This window comes from Hevea brasiliensis, unplaced genomic scaffold, assembly GCF_030052815.1.
Source record: "Hevea brasiliensis isolate MT/VB/25A 57/8 unplaced genomic scaffold, ASM3005281v1 Scaf7, whole genome shotgun sequence".
Lineage (NCBI taxonomy): Eukaryota > Viridiplantae > Streptophyta > Magnoliopsida > Malpighiales > Euphorbiaceae > Hevea > Hevea brasiliensis.
This window is the reverse complement of record NW_026615250.1, coordinates 1,560,927-1,580,252: the sequence shown is the minus strand read 5'-3', so window position 1 is coordinate 1,580,252 and position 19,326 is coordinate 1,560,927. Positions and strand designations below refer to the sequence as shown.

Genomic DNA, 19,326 nt, shown 5'->3' with positions numbered 1-19,326 from the left:
ACGTTTTATATTGTATTCATAATTAATGAAATGCTATGGATGTTGTTTATGGTAATTTGGAGTAGTGTGTGTGCGTTGGCGTGCGTGTGGTATGGTATTGGATATGGACAGGACAGGTAGACACGGCTTGAGAGACACTCGCTGGGACCCCGCATTTGGTTTATTAAGCCAAAGTTCGGCTTGAGAGACACTCGCAGACAGAGGTTGGATTAAGAGAGCTATATAGGAGATCAGCTCCCATATATGTACTGTTTGAACAGTGTTGGTGGGTGAGTGCTCCAAATTGCCTTTTTACTGTTATGATGTGATTCGTTTGAAAACTATGAAGATGTTGCATTCCACTCTTTAGGATGCATTAGCTTTAGATAGCTATAGAAATTGTGGTTAAAATTGGTATTTTACTCTCTGAGTCAAACGCTCACTCCTGTTCACCTATTTTTTCCAGACTACAGGAGGAGTTCTTTTACAGAGCAACATGTTTTCTTCCTTGCAGGTTTAACATCGGTTATTTAATTATTTTATTATTTTTCTAAATTTGAAATCTAGAACTCTGCATGTGTTAGTAGTAGTATGGATAGAAATTGCGTTAATTTAAATTCTTGAGATTAATAAATAAATATTTGTATGGTATTTAAATAATTTATAAGTGATGGTATTAGGGTTGAGCGGGGCTCCTCTTACTTCAGTTTTTGATGGTTATCAGATTGGGTTGACCCGAATAAAAATATTTTATTTTATTTATATATTGGGCCTTGGTTACGGATTTGAGAATAATAAGGCTTACTACGGGTATCGGGGGCTTTATGCCGGTCCAGATCCTAGTACCGGTCCGACCCATAAGTTGGGTCGTGACATATATATAGCTAGCAAAAATCATGAATAGAGCCTCACCAGTGATGAGTTATTGATGTCGTTAATGGGGTTGACAATATTCGACTTTCTTTCTTGTAATAGAAGAAATAGTTCCCCACTCTTTATGATGCAACTATATACATATAATACTTTACAATCATATGCTATCGACTACTATATTTTTCCTTTTTTTTTTATAAAATAGTTATTTTTAATTAATATTTTAGAAAGAAATAGACTTAATAACAGTTGGCATTGCATCTTATCCTGTTATTAGATACCCAACCTCGCAACTTCCATGAAGCTTTATTTCCCAACATTAGTATCCACTTATTTTCTTTTAATTCTACTCTCTCCTTATTTAATTTTATTTATCACATTTAAATTTTACATAAAATAATCAGATAATTCTATTTTTATAAAAACATATTAATAATTAATTAAATTATTATTTATCTCATCTATATAGTTATTTATTATATAAATATTTATTATATTTAATAGAGATAAAAATAAAATAAAAATAAAAATAATTAATATTCTTAATCTTATAGATATGATAAATAATTTTAAATAAAAAAATTTAAATAGGATAAATAAAAATAAATGAAAAGAGAATTTAATTAGCTAGTAATGATAAATTTAATTTAATTATGAGTGTAGTTAGAATATTTTACTTCTGTTATTCCATGAATAGACAGAGTGTTAAATACATAGATAAGATCAAAGCCAAACTACATGATACACATAGCAACATCTAATCATCAAATTACCCAATAATCGGAAATAATAAATGGAAAATTTTGATGCAGGCAAATATTTCTCAGACGGAAAGGTAGTCTACGTGGGACCCGGCACCGTTTCCCACTCTATCGGTCAAGCTAACATTTCCCGAGCTCTTTCGTGTATCGTTGGCACTCTCTGTACCATAACAACTCTCTCTCTCTCTCTCTCTCTCTCTCTCTGTGGCGTAAGGATGTTATTAATAACCTCATCTCCCTCTCCAACATTTCCGGAGATTTTCTTAATATTTTTTTAGTATACATTCATATGCTTCTTTAATCTTTCTTTTTTCCATTTTGGTGTATGCTACTGCATAACAATAACATACTATGATGAGCTTTTGTAAGAAGAGCGTTCACTCTCTTCTAGGTCTCTCCACAATTCCCATGAATCTTGATGATGATAATAAACAACCTTCTTCTTCTTCCTCCTCCAAATGCGTTTCTCTATGTTTAACTGGTGGCCTTGGCTTGGTCACTGTCACTGAAGGTGATTCTCATAGAACCATTGGAAAGGCAGCTGTTAGCTGCCACTTATTTTACATTTATTTAGGGTATTTATTTAGAAATTTTTATGTGTATATCTGTTCTTATCTTTTATTGTATGATTCTGATACAATTTTGGTAATTTAGCTTGATTAGGAAATTATTTGTTAGCTGTAATTTTTTATATATATCTTTGATTTCTGGGGCAATAAATATCAGAATTCTTATTTTAAAATTTCTTAGTTCTTTTACATGGTATCAGAGCCATGGCTGATGAAAAGAAAAATGAGAGTTCTGGATCAGGGAAGAAAACTTTTAGTTCTTACACATTGAATTCGAATGACAACCCAGGTAACTTAATTACCCAAGTTCAGTTGAAGGGCGAGAATTACGAAAAATGGGCGCAAGCTGTGCGGACTGCATTGCGGGCCAAAAAGATATATGGTTTTATTGATGGATCTGTTAAGCAACCAGCAGATGACTCACTGGAACTCAAAGATTGGTGGACGGTTAACTCTATGCTGGTTTCTTGGGTGTTTAACACCATTGAACCGACGCTTCGCTAAACCATCTCTCACATGGAGAACGTAAAGGATCTGTGGGAGGATATTAAATAGAGGTTCTCGATTGGGAATGGTCCACGAATGCAGCAACTGAGATCGGATCTAGCGAATTATAGGCAGGAAGGTCAACCGATCGTGTCTTATTTCGGAAGACTCAAAACGTTATGGGATGAAATAAACAACTATGATCAGATACCAGTGTGTATCTGTGCAGGCTGCAGATGCAATCTTACCATTGAATTGGAAAGAAAGCGTGAAGAAGAGAGAGTTCATCAGTTTTTGATGGGCTTGGATGAAGAAGGATACAGAACAGTGCGCTCTAATATTTTGAGCACTGAACCCTTGCCCAATTTGAATCGTGCCTATGCTATGGTTGTTTAGCAAGAGCGGGTGCGAACTATGACACGAACCAAAGAAGAAAGAGGCAATCCTATGAGTTTTGCAATTCGAGCAGGAAGTCAAAATTCAGGGGGGGATAAAGACAAATCCTCAATTTGTTCTAATTGCAACAGAGAGGGACATGATGCTGAAAGTTGTTTCCAGCTGATAGGTTATCCAGAATGGTGGGGTAATAGACCACGTGGAACTTTTGCTGGACGAGGAGGTGGTCAAAAGCGTGGCAATGGAGCAGGATGTAGCAAGGGAGGAGTTGCTCGTGCCAACGCCACACAAGCAACTGGAGTTGATGGTGGGCGTGGAATTGTGATAGATTCAGATCGAAACGGTCTTAGTGGATTAAATGAAGAGCAGTGGGTTGCTTTGCTGGGCATGTTGAATTCTTATCAGAATGGTGGCAATGAGAGGCTGACAAGTACGTAGAGGATATTTCCTTGGATTATTGACACAGGAGCTTCCCATCATATGACAGGAACGTTGGCATTTTTTAGTGAATTGCGTGACATTATGCCATGCTTAGTCGGGTTACCTAATGGAGAAAAGACCTTGGCGGTGAAAGAAGGAATTGTGTTGCTTGGAGGAGACTTGAAATTGCAACGAGTCCTTTATGTGCCAAATTTGAATTGCAATCTGATCTCTGTATCACAACTACTTAATGATTCAAATTTGGTTATTCAACTCACTAACAAAATTTATGCTATACAAGACCTAAATTCGAGGAACCTGATTGGAGCGGGTGAGCAACGCGAGGGGCTGTACTTTCTCAAGGGAGTGACATCGGTACATGCTTGTAAGATAACTGATGTGGGGTCTTTTGAGCTTTGGCATAAGAGAATGGGTCATCCTTCTCATAAGGTGGTAGAGTTAATTCCAGAAGTCGGTAGCATAGTTAGGAAAACTAATAAAACTTGTGAAGTTTGTTTTAGAGCAAAGCAAACAAGAGAGATTTTCTTTTCTAGTGACAATAAAGCTGATGGTTATTTTGAATTGATACATTGTGATTTATGGGGACCTTATAGAGTCCCAACTTCTTGTGGAGCAATTTACTTCTTAACAATTGTTGATGATTACTCTCGTGCTATTTGGATATTTTTGCTGAATGGAAAACAAGAAGTAGCTTGTGTTCTTAAGAAATTTGTTGTGATGGTTAAACGCCTTGAAAAAAATGTGAAAATTGTCAGAAGTGATAACGGAAGTGAATTTATGTGCTTGAAAGAATATTTTGATGAACAAGGGATGTTACATCAGACTTCCTGTGTAGGAACACCTCAACAAAATGGCCGAGTGGAAAGAAAACATCGCCATATTCTTAATGTGGCAAGAGCCTTACGTTTCCAAGAAAATTTACCCATAAAATTTTGGGGAGAATGTGTACTTACAGCCGGGCATTTGATTAATAGGACTCCATCTATGTTGTTAAATGGTAAAACCCCATATGAGATGCTCTTTGGGAAAGTACCTTCTTACAAACACGTTCGGGTTTTCGGTTGTTTGTGCTATGCGCATAATCTGAATCGGGATAAAGATAAAATTTGGTAGTAGAAGTCGTAGGTATGTTTTTGTTGGGTATCCATTTGAAAAGAAGGGATGGAGATTGTATGATTTGGAAACTAAAGAATACTTTGTATCAAGAGACGTGGTATTCGCTAAAACAGAATTTCCATATGCAAATGAGAAAACAATGGGTGATGAACTCATTAAAAATGGAGTTGAGGAGTTGGGTGATGAAGTTGATGGTTTAGAGAACAACTTGGGAAAGGAGCACGATGAAAGTGTGGGTAGAGAAAGTGAGGTGAATCCTGAAACGGAAGAATTGATCCTTGAAAACAGTGAGGGAGTGGATAGAGGTGAAGTTGTTGAAAAGCAACTAGGTAGGGGACAAAGGGCCAAGCAACCTAGTGTTCATTTGAAGGATTATGTGACAAACGCTATCAAAACAAGCCTTTCGGTATGCTCACCTTCCCAATCTAATTCCTCAGGTACGCCTTACTCTATAGCTCATTATGTGGGTTATGATAAATTCTCTACACAACACCGATGTTTTTTGGCAGCCATTACTACAAGACATGAACCAAGCTCTTATGCAGAAGCAGTTAAGGATGAACTGTGGAGAGCGGCTATGAGAAAAGAAATACAGGCTTTGGAGGATAATGGTACATGGACAGTTGAAAATCTGCCATTTAGGAAGAAAGCAATATGAAGCAAGTGGGTATACAAAATTAAATACAATTCTGATGGAAGTGTTGAACGATACAAGGCGCGGTTAGTGATATTGGGAAATAATCAAGTTAAAGGCATAGATTATCAGGAGACTTTTGCTCCTACAGCAAAAATGGTTACTGTGCACACCTTTCTTACTGTTGCGGCTGCAAAGAATTGGTAACTCCATCAGATGGATGTCCAAAATGCTTTCTTACATGGTGATTTGGAGGAAGAGGTTTACATGAAGATGCCGCCTGGATTTGCTTCTCAATCACCAGGGAAGGTTTGTAAACTCTGGAAATCTCTATATGGTTTGCGACAAGCACCTAGATGTTGGTTTGCGAAATTGGCTGCATCTCTGAAAGCTTATGGATTTCAGCAATCATATTCAGATTACTCTTTGTTCACTTTTTGAGCTGGGACTGTTCAATTGAATGTGCTTATTTATGTGGATGACCTTATTATCTCCAGCAATGATGTTTCCACTGTACAAAAATTCAAGAACTATTTGAGTCGTTGCTTTCATATGAAAGACTTGGGGAAGCTGAAATTTTTCTTAGGGATTGAAGTAGCCAGAAACTCGAATGGTATTTTCTTGTGTCAAAGTAAGTATGCGTTGGATGTAATTTCAGAAGTTGGATTACTGGGTTGCAAGCCGGCTAAAACTCCTCTTGAACAAAATCACAAGCTGGCCCTTACCGAGAGTGATGATGTGGATGACCCTGCTCAGTATAGGCGTCTGGTGGGATGGCTTATTTATCTAACAATAACTCGGCCCGAGTTGTCTTATTGTGTGCATATTCTTGCTCAGTTCATGCAACAACCGAAGAAAGCTCATTGGGAGGCAGCTGTTAGAGTTGTGCATTATTTGAAAGGAAATCCAGGTCAGGATATACTACTGCATGCCAATTGTGATCTCAAATTGTCTGCTTACTGTGATTCTGATTGGGCTAGCTGTCCTTTGACGAGATGGTCTTTGACCGATTTTTTTGTTCTTTTGGGTGAATCCCCTATCTCGTGGAAGATTAAAAAGCAACAGACAGTGTCTCGCTCATCCGCTGAAGCTGAATATCGATCTATGAGTACTACAACTTGTGAACTTAAATGGTTGAAAGGATTATTGAATTCTCTTGGTGTGGCGCATACTGAACCTATGAATTTGTATTGTGATAGTCAGGCAGCTCTGCATATAGCTGCTAATCCTGTCTATCATGAACGTACCAAGCATATTGAAGTGGACCGTCATTTTATCCGTGATGAGATATTGAATGGTAACATTCAAACAGATTATGTACGTAGTTCAATGCAACCTGCGGATATCTTCACAAAGCCATTGGGAAAGGATCAGTTTGACTTTCTTCTTCGCAAGTTGGGCATTCGAAATCTCCATGCTCCAACTTGAGGGGGGTATTGGAAAGGCAGCTGTTAGCTGCCACTTATTTTGCATTTATTTAGGACATTTGTTTAGAAATTTTTGTGTGCATATCTGTTTTTACCTTTTGTTGTATGATTCTGATACAATTTTGGTAGTTTAGCTTGATTAGGAAACTATTTGTTAGCGGTAATTTTTTATATATATTTTTAATTTCTGAGGCAATAAACATCAGAATTCTTTTTCCAAAATTTCTTAGTTCTTTTACAAGAACTCCTAATGTTCTTAAATCTGCTTCTCTTGTCAAGTCTTGTTCATCATCGTCATCGACCACCTCTCCTCCTCCCTGTCCTTTCAAAAAAGATTATCCTGGTGGGATTGGTTTCATTGATGATGTTGGTGGTGGTGTTAATGGATTGATGTCTTGCACTAAGAGTTTAGGGTTTGAGAGCTCTGATGAAAGAAGAGTAGATGATGATGATGAGATTGAGTTGTGTTGTTCTGCTAATAAGGTTATTAAGTGGAGGAAGATTAGTGAGAAAAGAGAGGTTAAAAGGTTTCCACCACTGATTTCTTCCTTGGACCATAATGTTCACCCTTGTTTCTTTCTCCGACCGGTTAGAAAGGATGGAAGACTCGAGTTGAGGGCGGTTAGGATTGATCGGCCGGAGATTTTTCGTGCTCATCGTGAAGGTGGAAGGTTGAGGTTGCATCTGGAGATGAAGACTCTGATATTAATGAAGAAACTCGACTTCAAGATCAAGAATATGAACTGTAGGAAGAAACAAAAGAAGAAATATGGGAGAAAGATGAAGAAAAGACAGGTGGGGAGTGGAGGTTTCCGGTGAATAGAGAGGGGCTTAGAAGGTGTCATGAGTTGGTGACACACCATCATGATTATCACCACGACCGCCACGGCCATCACTATAACTTGCATGTATGGAGCCAGCATTGCGTGACAACTAAGTAAAGCTAGAATGGTGATGTGGAGGTGTGAAAAGAGACAAGAATTAAGGTTGTGTGTGTCTGTGTACGTATCTGCGTGTCTTTAATTAGAGATTCCTAGCGTGGGTAGAGACATAACATAATTGATCATGGGAGATCAATCGGTTGATGTGCCACAACCAAATTTGGAGGAATGGATCGGATAATAGTAGAATGACATGCAAACGAATCTCGGCCCCTACACCAATTGAAATGGCCTTGTAGCTAACAGTAACACGCAGAGATTTATCAGTTAAAATTTCCAAAGAAATGCCAAATACCATATCCATGACGACTATAAATTTGAAGGGTTTATGGTCTCTTTCGCCAAAGAACAAAAGAAGTGATAATAATAATAATAATAAATCATGCATTAATTATAATGGATATTTTAGTATGAGGGCTATGTTCCTTCTTTGGTTGATCTTGCCTTGGTTTAAAGTTGTGTTCTGTACTGTAGTGATCAGATTCATGATAAAAGCTAGCCAATGTGGGCTTTTTTTATTGGTTGGATGATGTTGGGTCAATGGATGGGAAATGTACACCAAATGGCAATTATTAAATTATTATTATAGTCAACACTATAAATGTGATCACAGAATCAGCCTGTACTGTAGAGATCATATCGTCACCACTAGATCATTAATTTTATAAATAAAAGAAAAGTAAAAAAAAAAAAAGAAATGGAGAGGGACACCACCACCACCACCGTAATAATAATAATAATAATAATAATAATAATAATAATAAAGTTGAAATGATGAGAGCTGAAAATGAATTTTTTTTTTTAATTCATTGATTTAACACTTAAAAAATTATTCAAAAATTAAAAAAAAAATAAAAGGAACGTCGACAGCAGGGTTCGAACCTGCGCGGGCGAAGCCCAACAGATTTCAAGTCTGTCTCCTTAACCACTCGGACATATCGACTCTATTGAGTTGTTGTTCGCTCAATATACAATATAATCCTTTCTCTAATCGTTGACTCTAGTAGAGAGATGCGATTGTTATAATTAACTCGACAGAGTCTGAAAAATACATTTCTAGTGCAAAAAATCTTAGGCTATGTTTGGAATCCAATGGAAAATTGAATTGCAGCGACCAACCAAACAAAATATTAGTTTAACTAGTCATTACAGTAAACAACATCATACAAAAGACGCATGAGTTGTTCAAAATGTGATTACACAAAGTGAGTGAATCAGCAATGGAATTGGAGGACCTCTACTCCACATGACGGAAATATATCCATAGGCACAAGTGAAATCACAGGAAACATTGTACTTGCTAGCCAGAGAGCAAAGCACTTCATGATTTGAGTGAGTACTGAATTTGGAGTTTATTGCAAAGGCAAGATAACTCCACTCCTCAGCGCCAAGAAGGATGAGACAGTGCTAATTAGAAATGGAGGAACGTTATTAGAGGAATCGATCACCTTTAATAATTAATGGCAGAGTTCCTATCCGATGCTTTTCTGTCCAAGAGCTTAACAATGCAACAAAGTACTATGATCAAAATCAAGTGTTTCTTCAACATGAATTCTACAGATTGTAAGGAAGTATGAACATGAAGAATACCCCAAGGATTTCAGGGTAGCAGCATTTCATCGCCAAAAGGTAAGGATTCAATCGACACTCAAGTCTTTTGCCATAGCAAGTACTAGATTCATTCAACAGAAGTATAAACCAGTTCTAAAAGTAGAACTAGTAATTTCAGGAAGATGAAGCATAAATCTATACAATTCGCCAAGAATGTGGAATTTTACATTTTGCATTGTTAAGTTCACTCCATGGACTACAGAAGCTCTTTTCAAAATTAGTAGAGCTTCCACATTTCCCTTGCCTGTAACATTTTTGTGCTCGTTAACCTGTACATCTAATTATGGGAAATCTTCCATGGAAGGAAAAAAATTCCAATAATAAAAAGATCCTTTTATCCAATTGAAAAAAATGTGCATCACTGCTAAATGAATCCTCAAAATTTCCCATCAATAAATAATGAGTTTTTATAGTCTCAATCAAATCGGGTCTAGATTTAAGCATTTATGCTAGGAAGGATAGCAAGTGACAAGAGATCACACATCCCAGATGACTTAGTCAGGCTTGGTGTATTCAAGCAGCATGTGTGGAGATCGATAAATCTTCACCAGTGTCCAATAAAGAACCTCTTCAACTTCAAGCTCACCCTCTGCTCTTGCAGCATAAATATCCTCACAGATTGCCATCAACCTGCATCAACAAAGCAATCACATCTAATATGATCTTCTATAAGCATTTAGGACTCAGAAGTACATGCATATCTATATCTTATATTGTTTTTCTTCTCGGATTTGATTCATAACTAAATTTAGTTCAGGTGCCAAAAGCACAAATCTGTTCTCTCCTTGTTTCCTCTTAACATTGATAATTATCAATTTCGATGCTGCCCAAGAATCTCAAAACGCAGATCTAAAGACTTGTAGTAATAGAAGCAAGAACAGATTTATAAAATTGCACTGAAGCCAGAAAGGACTTTGGCTTAATCCATACTGTTTATATAGCTTTAATTGCACCATTAATATACCATTCCAGAGTTTACTTACTATATCAAACACTTTGATAATTTCTGCTTGTCAGCAACTAAAGGCATGGAAAGCGCCACTCATAAAACCATTGAAAGCATCAGAAACAAAGGTTCTTTTACTAAGATTTTCCTTAGAGATCTTTAATTGGAAACCAATCATTTAGTAATCTTCTTTTTGTGTTTTTCAGTTCATCACCACCAAATGCTGCTGTATGGCACATAAAAGTTGTTGCATGAGCAAAAGATTCCTTCTACCCAAAAGAAAAGGTAAAAGGTAAAGAGTAAAAAGCATACAAAGAAGAAAAGATAAAACCATGGGTGCATTAAGCAACAAAGGTTGCATTATCAATGCCATCGAGCATTTATCATCATTATTTTAGCTGTGAACTTGAAGTTTGTTTCCATAATTTTTCAGGACCAACAACAATATTCCAAAAATGAGTTGAAGTAATTCACACTCAATATGAGTATGAAGCTTTGGAATAAAATATTTTAGAAGACAACGCATCGCAGATTTACATGGCAATATTTCACTGATATAATAAACTTATGTGTATGCATAAGTGACACCCTTCTAGAGTCCAGTAGAGTAGTAACATAGAATAAGAACTTTGGAGGCTTAGATTCTGATTTACAAATTACAATGGCATAAACAGAGTAAGCAGGAATAAGACATCACAAGCACATCATTGTTCAGTATGAAAATTGAGAAAATTTATAAAATGTGAGATGGATATCCACACCAGAAACGAAGCTTGCGTACCTGTCACAAGAAGGAAGATTCTCAAATGGTATTCTCATTCTTAGATCAGAACATTGTAGTCTGATAAAACGACCAACTGCGAGCACAAAGGTAATGTACAGACCCCAGATACTGAACTTGCTAAGTGTTTCACCTAGAATGCCCTCTGAAAGAAAATAGCACATCATAGGTCAACAGACTATAACATCTGTGGAACTTTCACCAGCATACACAGTTTATAAATGCACATAAAAGCTACAGTAATCTAAGTTTTGATAAGTATTTACGTGGTGTTTCCTCAGATACAATTATGGCCATAGGACCTGCAAAGTCACCACATCCAGATGACACATTAATGACATGAAAAGACCACCACTCCAGATTTCCACGATTGAGAACAAGATCCCCACTAACCAGATCTACCTGCATAAACATAATGTCAAACTGCTGTTTTCAATGGTAGCTGATCAATTGACACTGATGGATTACCTTGGTTGCCAGTATTCATAAACATCAAGGCAAGAGAGGAAAGCATAGGGGAAGGAAAACAACATACCAAATCTTCCAAAAATCGAACTTCACCAGATCCAGTAACCCGGAAGTATCTTGGAAAAACATTATGTATTCTGAAGCTATTGGCACTACCATTTAGCACTGCCATTATTTCTGAATATGTTGGAAGATCCTCATCTCGAACAATCAATTCATATCTCACAACTTCCTTTCCTTTGGGCCGATCCCTGGTTAACTGCCAGGAAAAGATGATGTCCATGCTCCATCTGAGAGAATTCATGTATCCAGCCTGGACTACAGGTGGAACAAGCCACAATGTGCTACCGTCAGCTTGGCAGCATATTAATTGAATGTCTTTCTCATCATAAGCACGTAAATAACCTCCAGGATCCATATCAGTATGTGAACCAATTTCATCCCATGAGATTTTTTCACACAATGTTGTCTCAAATAATGTAAGCCGCCCACTATTTGTTCGTATATCAATCCGGATGCTGGCTTCCTTAATAGGGTTAGCAATGTTTGTGGGGTTACCACTGCTGTACATCTGTCCAGCAAATTAAGAATATGAATACAATATTAATATTCTTCAGAATTAGTCAGGACCAAAATTCTAGAGATCCTGATGTTTGCATTGCCATCTTACAGTATAAAATATAAACAATTAAGGCTTCTGAAATGCCAAGGGAATGCAGGACTCTAGAAGTTTTATTTTTAGTTGTAAACACAATGTAGAGTTGCTTAAATCAGTGTATTACTGAGCTTGAAACTGTTCACCAACCTGGTCAAACCACCCAACCCAAGTGTACTGAGTCAAACAAACAATTTTTGTGGTTTATCATTTAATTTGGTTAGATTAGGTCCGCAAAATTTATGAAACCAATCATTTAGTTCAACCCACGGTCTGAACCTCCAAAAACATACAAACTGCCCAAATCACCAATCATTTTATTGGTTATCCTAGAAACTATTTCAACTAAAATCTCATTCTCAGGCCCACATTCATTATAAGGACATGCTTTTTTACTTAAAGAAGCCATTAATAATTATTTTTACATTCTTTTTACTTAAAGAAGCCATTAATAATTGATTTTAAATGAGGAAGGATAGCCTCCTCTTTTATAAGAGCTTGATCTTCAGTCCACGTGCAAAATTTTTTGTGGGATTGTATCCCACAGTGAAACATCATGGGATAAAATCCCACATCAGTTTCCAGTGATGGGAAGGCTTCTGTTTATGAAAAGAGGTCTTCCCTCTTCAAAACCATATCTACACGCAGTGTTTAGTACATTGAGTGCTATTTTTTCTAGGTTGTCTATTTTCGGATCAACCAAAACCAACTTTTTGTAACCCAAAAATTGCTGGCTCATACATATCATGTGTTCGATTCATTTGAGTAAAATATCAACCCATGACTATCAGTTTGGGTTAGCATAATGCCTTCAAACTGAACTAACTAACTCCTGAACGCACATCCCTGTCTGGAAGTGTCAATTTTATGTCCTGGTTTTTCTTTTTTGTAGTTTTATCCATTTTTCATCTCCTTTGTCTTTGGTATTTTAATTAAACACAATCCATTAAGTACAGCCAGATAACAAATATTGACGCCTATCAACTCAGCACTTGATTTCGAGTAATATAGTCTCCCTTTGCAATTATTTGTTTCACAGTATAGTCTAACAAATTACAAGACTCAATATGCTTAGGTTTCCATCATACACATTCTCAAAATGTTTAAATTTGCTATAAAGGCTTCAGAAAACCAGGGCACAGTTTAAATCCTTACCAGCATAGGAGTCCATATAACACACATCAATACAAAGAATAAGCATATCCCATTGCAGAATTTAGTCATTTTGGGTTGCTTTTCTCCTTGTTGGTGTTTTGCTCTATTCAGATCCACATCACATTTGACAAGAAACAAGTTGGCATGAATGTCTTCCAACTGAAAGGAGCTTATATCAGATTCAGAACAAACCACTAGTTTGATTAAACAAAACAATGACAGCTACTATAAAGTAAGCTCTATTATGGGACATGGTTGTCATAGAACAAATATCAAATTAATATTAATCATCGTTTGGATTAACACTTAGTTAAATGGAGCTGATTTTAACATTCCGCATAAGCAATTACTATCATAGCTTTCAACTAAAAGATGCTGACTTTTTGTTATAAGAGCACACAATACATTTATATCATTCAGTTTTGATTCAGTAAAACTACTTATAAGAATCCAAGTCACTGGCATGTTGCCTGAATCATCTTGATCTCATGATTCAAACTAGGGGTGTAAATGAGTTGAGCCGCTTGTGAGCTGCTTGAGGCTCAACTTGGCTTAGCTCACTTGCTTAGTGAGCTAAGCTCGAGCTTTGTTTTTATGCTTATTTAACAAATGAGCTGAACTTGAGCTTACTACTACTACTCAACTTATTTAGGCTCGCAAGCTAATAGTTAATACTAATAATAAGATAATCAAATTGTAAATAAGACAACTATAAAATCAAAAGTATAATTAAAATATATAGATATATCAAATATATATAATTTATGTTCATTATAATTATTAATTTAATTACTATGATTCATTGGACTTATCATTAAATGAGTTTTAGATAGTAATTAATAAAGATAATTTTTTTTAAGTAATTTGACTAATTAAGCTTGATGAGTCAAGCTTGAGCTTAATAAAGAAGCTAAATGCAAGCTGAGCTTAAGCCAAGCTTGAGTCCGTTAAAATCTAAATGAGTTGAGCTCAAGTTTCAAATCTAAGCTTGAGTTGGTCTCAAGCTTAGAGAAAATTTAAAGAGCCGAGCTTGAACTCTTCAAAGCTCGGCTTAGCTTGTTTACATCCGTACTCAAAGGAATAACTTGTTCTTGGGTAATTAATGAAATGTAAAATATATCTTTATACCAAAGAGTCAGAGTAGATTGCCTACCCTTTTTTTTTTTTTTTTTTTTTGTGGGAGGGGTGGAGAAGGGATTCTTTGTTATCACAATAGTAACAATAATACTGCCAGCAGTTCTGGTACTGATAACAGCAGCAATGGAAGCTTTGGATTTGATAAAGTAGAATAGGGTGTGGAATCCACTAATATATAATCTAATGAATGTTTTAATATGTTAAGAAGGATGTAATAACCTCTATATGATATTGGCTATATATGCATATAAATAAATATGGATGCGTGGTAGCTTATCAATAATCCAAAAATCTTAAGCTGATAGGGAACAAGCCAACAATGGACATCAAACACCTTACCCATGTGCTAGAGGCATAGGTCAAACAATGTGAGAAGTATCCTTTTGGAAATCCCTGTTAATGGTAATCTAAGGAAGTCCCTATGTTTATCTAAGAGCTTAAGGGAGATAAGCACATATACCATTCCCTATGAAGCATTCACATGAAAATGGAAAGAGATTATGATAGGAAACTACAATGACTAGATTAATTATTGGTTACTGTTCCAATTATTTGCATACAGTTAATCATTGAAAATGATATGGTCAAGCATTGATAAATATTAAAAGTTCACAGTATATATGGAGATCAAGAACAGATGCTTTAATAGACATGTGGATCTGCATGCCAGTGCATGTCTAAAGCATAGCGAGTGATTTCACCAAAATATAATGACAATGACAATAATGATGATAATTATATTTCAACAACAATGTACATACCTTCAGCCAGTCATACATAGTCAAAGATGTAGTTGTGCAAGACCAATCAAGGACACATCGCAATTCATAAAGGAATGGAAGAGCGCGATAAAGTCGAAAACCCAAATAATTAACTTGTGAAATGCTACTTGTCAAAAACTGCCTATATAAAGTACTTTTGTGTGGAATCCCAAATCTTATTTGTATGGCTTGCAGAGCTAGAGAAATCGCCTTTGTGAAATAGATAGCACAAAGTGCAAATTTTGCAGCATGTCTGTTTTGTAGCTCGATGTTCCAAGCATACTTTGTAACTGAGTATGTGAAGAGAACAAAATTGAAAAGATAGAAGATGACTTTTCCAGTGGCAAATGAACAAAGGTAGATAATACGGTCAAGCACTATCAACAAAAAGATAACCTACAAGAAGAAACAAAAACAGCATGGCATAATAAGCTAGGATAGCAAACAGGTCAAAAGACAGAAATTGACATCACTGGATCTATTCAGGTTATGGAACTTCATTTAAAACTTAGTTTGAGTATGAATTAAAAGATTTGGAAAGCAGTCAACTACATACTTGGAGACCTTTTACAGATCCAACTTTAAAGCCATTCCGCGTGAACTCCTTAACAACATATATGGGCGTTAAAGGGAACAAACCAAATGAGTTGATTGTAGCTTCTTTCAAAAATGAATCTCTCTTTCTTTCGAGTTATTTAATAAAATTCAGAATCCAATTGATGCCGTTGGTTGTGTGAGTAGTATATAAAGGAGCAATTCTGAATGATAGACTCCCAACATACAAAAGCAAAGTAATTACTAACTTGTGATTCTACACCAATATTAGCAATGCCTCAAGGAAAGAGGTTTAAAATTTACCATTAAGATAAATACAAATTCTTTAGGGAATTGATCTTCAAGCTGATAAACTTCAAGAAATTCACTGTTGTTCTTCATGACTGATTGGTAGAAAATGGCCACCAAGAAAAAAACAGCCAAATCAGCACAAAATGTGTAGGCATAAAGATCAATATGTTTCTTTCCTCCACCAATCACTGAGAGTATCGGATAAGGGAATCCTATTTCTTTAACAACACCAGTACGTTGAGCTTCTAGAATCTCATATGCTACATCAGCTGCCGGAGTCAGTGACTGGTAAAATCCCACTTGGGTACATTGTTTGAAAGGAGAGGTATATAACACTTCAAGCACAGCCAGAGCAACATTATCATTATCATTATCATTTTCTAGACTTCTTTCAATGCTTTGAACACGAATCCTACTGACTGAATGGAAATGGTTCGGGCTCATTTCCTGGCATCTTTTGTCATGCATGATCTTGAGTAGCTTGTTTATTCCTGATTTGATTCTTTCTGGCTGAATACCATCCCCAGGCCATAAATCCACTTTCATAGACAGCTGTACAAAATAAGGTGGAGTTTCTGCACCCTGTGTCAGAGATTTCCAATACCTGTTAAGGCTTCTAATCAATTGTTCCATAAAATTTTTAGCACAAAAAAGCAACCTCTCTATTCTTATCCTGCAATTCTTAACAGCCTGTTCTTGGCACTTGTTTCTTCTCTTTCCAAAGTTGCTTTCAGCTATGGCTGCCCATTCACTATCTCTAGTTATGGAGGTTTGAAGGAGAGTAAATAAATACACCACAAAAAGAGGCAAGTTGCTTATTACAAAAGATGACATGATTTTATGTGCAGGAAATCCTAGTTCCTGAAGCAAATTCACATTGAAGGTCAAACCACAATGTTGGATGATGATTTGATATATGTACTGAACCAATATAGCCATCTCTGTATAAATCAACACAATAACCCAGAACATGTGATTTGGACCAGTACTCACACAAAGAGCATACAGAAAGAGAATAGCAGGATAAACCATTGAAAACAAACTAAAATTCCACATGAATATTAGAACAAAGCAACAATAACAAACAACGTCATTGTTAGATCGCATTTGTGCCCACATGTGGCGGAGGATCATCCCAATTTGCAAGCATGCACCATCAGAGGTGATCGGCTCATCATCAGATTGAGTGGAAAATGTCCAGTCCATAGGTTCACACCCTATGTTCTTATTCTCCATCTTAAAGTATACCTCATCATCAGAAGAATCACCACTAAGATCTAGTTCTTCATGTTTTATATTTAAGTAACTCACTATATTGGAAACCGCCATATTACTAAGAGATTGCACTTGAGAAACTCCATCACTGAAAAGATGTACGGCTGAGACTAGAGGCCTTTTCTTGGCTTGGAATGTTGCTTCATCTCTTTCATGTGAATGTAAAAACTCACAACTAGCAGCTTTATCTGATAGCTCAGTGATCTCATTAATAAATTCCAATGAATGCTTTCTGGTGTGCACTGCAGATGAACTAACAGTGTTTTCATTCTTGGGAGATTCATTCACATCAAAAGGAAATAAATCAGAGCTTAAATCAACTGCTTGCTTCTTAAAATCATATTCTCCTTTGCCTGTGATGCTATTCACTATATCTATTCTTGGGGATGAGTTTCTCCACATATTGCCTTGACTTTGAGAAGCATTACCACAATCTGCATTGTTGTTGATACTCTGAAGCTGGATTTGGAGGTTAAGCATCTCTGATTTCATCTTTTCCACTTGTAAATTACGCAAGCGCTTCTCCTCTTCAGATTTTCGTATCTGTTGCAACTGAGAAGTCTTCCAAGCAGCCTTCTTCTCCTGTTCTTGCACTATAGCACCAATCTGCTCTGCTTCAAGATATTCAGACACATAATCAAACTCCTGTGCTGAAAACATATATGACTGTAGGGATACCAGCATAAATATGATAATCTCAACCAATGCTGATCTTGATGTAATTCTGAACCCATAATCATATTTGTAAAATCCCACCACCTCACTTATGTAGTCTATCATTTGGCATTCCCCCTTGCAAAAATCCCCCACAAAAGGGGATTGATAAGCAAGAGACAGGACAATTACAGCAAAGTTGTACAACCGCAAGAACTTAAAAATTTCATTCTTCTTCTTTAGTATTTCAGGCCTCATCCGAACGAAAACCAGAGCAAAACCAAGGTATCCAAGGTGCAGAATGTCAAATTCAAGTGTTCCCGTGATTAAAATTAAAGTCAGAACAAGATCTAGCAAGTGGCAATAACTATAAAGCCTCAGGTAATCAACGAATGTCCACAAGAACTTTCTTTCAAATAAGAGAGCATTCAGTGATGCATTCTTATATTGAGACTTCAATTGTTGATATGTCTCTGATGCTGAGAGACTGGACAAGTGGTCAGCACGGTATTTCAAACATGATAGCATGAATACCACATAATAGCTTATGAGCATCCGCGGATCATCAACTATGATTCCTGCAGAAAAGTAGCATGGTTTCTGAAGTCAACATCTGGGAGAGATGGCACTATAGGATGTTCTGAGGCACATTTTGGAATTGAAGTGAGATGATTTCAATATTTTTGGCATTTAAGCATGTGAACTGATAGTCCTGGGTGCTTTCATTTTAAAAAAAAAAAAAGATTAAGGTGATGCATGCTTTAGATGCCAGTGCAATGCTAATCTTAAAAGAAATTGCTTAACAATTCATTCATGTCAATAAACAAACAAATCCTTCAGTTAAATGCCACAATGAGTAAAGGCTAATCAAACTTCGATTATGAAGAAAGAGAAGCAGAATTACTTCATCCTGTATTAGTTCCCTTCTCACAGACTCAATATAATCAAATTTTGCAGAAGTTATGCGCATTGCAAATTAGCCATGACTAACATATCAGTCTAATTTGACCATGCGCATTAGGCAAATCCCAAAAGTATCCCGTTCAGTGCATTTTTTACTAAAGTACAAAAGCGACTGCAATTATTTTCTTAAAGCTGTACAAATACTCATCAACCGTAGACCATTTGGATCTAGGTGTGACAGAGATCTTTTGATTGAAATTTAGTCCACACTTCCACAAAATTCATTTAGAATATCTCCATCCAAATTCATTAATTTTCCATCAAAATGAACAGTAAATTTGGCAAATGCCATCCGCCTCACTCAAAATGTGATAGTACCCTTGCCCTTCATGTGCCAAATTTGCAGAAAATTTTGATGGCTAACTTAATTAAGAAAAAAAGGATGGATAAAGTTTTAAGTCAAAGATTTGTGAATTGAGAGGATGTCAGTGCAAAAAAATAAGTGAGATAT

The 19,326-nt window shown here is 36.3% G+C and overlaps 1 protein-coding gene, 1 long non-coding RNA gene, 1 other non-coding gene and 1 pseudogene across 4 annotated transcripts in view; 2 read left to right on the top strand and 2 right to left on the bottom strand.

Moving 5' to 3' along the window:
- The first annotated feature begins 1,958 nt into the window (after window positions 1–1,958).
- Window positions 1,959–8,221, top strand: LOC110642562 (uncharacterized; annotated as a pseudogene).
- A 263-nt stretch (window positions 8,222–8,484) lies between these two features.
- Window positions 8,485–8,566, bottom strand: TRNAS-UGA (transfer RNA serine (anticodon UGA)). Its single transcript has one exon. It is a non-coding gene; the product is annotated as a tRNA-Ser (tRNA).
- A 155-nt stretch (window positions 8,567–8,721) lies between these two features.
- On the top strand, window positions 8,722–12,048 carry LOC131177665 (uncharacterized). Of its 2 annotated transcripts, XR_009147028.1 has the most exons (4): window positions 8,725–9,252; window positions 10,252–10,308; window positions 10,387–10,465; window positions 11,243–12,048. It is a non-coding gene; the product is annotated as an uncharacterized LOC131177665 (long non-coding RNA). The 2 variants fall into 2 exon arrangements; XR_009147027.1 differs by lacking the exons at window positions 10,252–10,308; window positions 10,387–10,465 and having other exon boundaries at window positions 8,722–9,252.
- The window catches only part of LOC110642559 (piezo-type mechanosensitive ion channel homolog), a 28,504-nt gene continuing 18,774 nt past the window's right edge, over window positions 9,597–19,326 (bottom strand). The window contains 7 exon segments of the mRNA XM_021794652.2: window positions 9,597–9,864; window positions 10,962–11,106; window positions 11,228–11,363; window positions 11,497–12,000; window positions 13,240–13,398; window positions 15,138–15,533; window positions 15,996–18,490. Of these exon segments, the coding sequence (XP_021650344.2) occupies window positions 9,729–9,864; window positions 10,962–11,106; window positions 11,228–11,363; window positions 11,497–12,000; window positions 13,240–13,398; window positions 15,138–15,533; window positions 15,996–18,490 (3,971 nt within the window). The 3' untranslated portion in view covers window positions 9,597–9,728.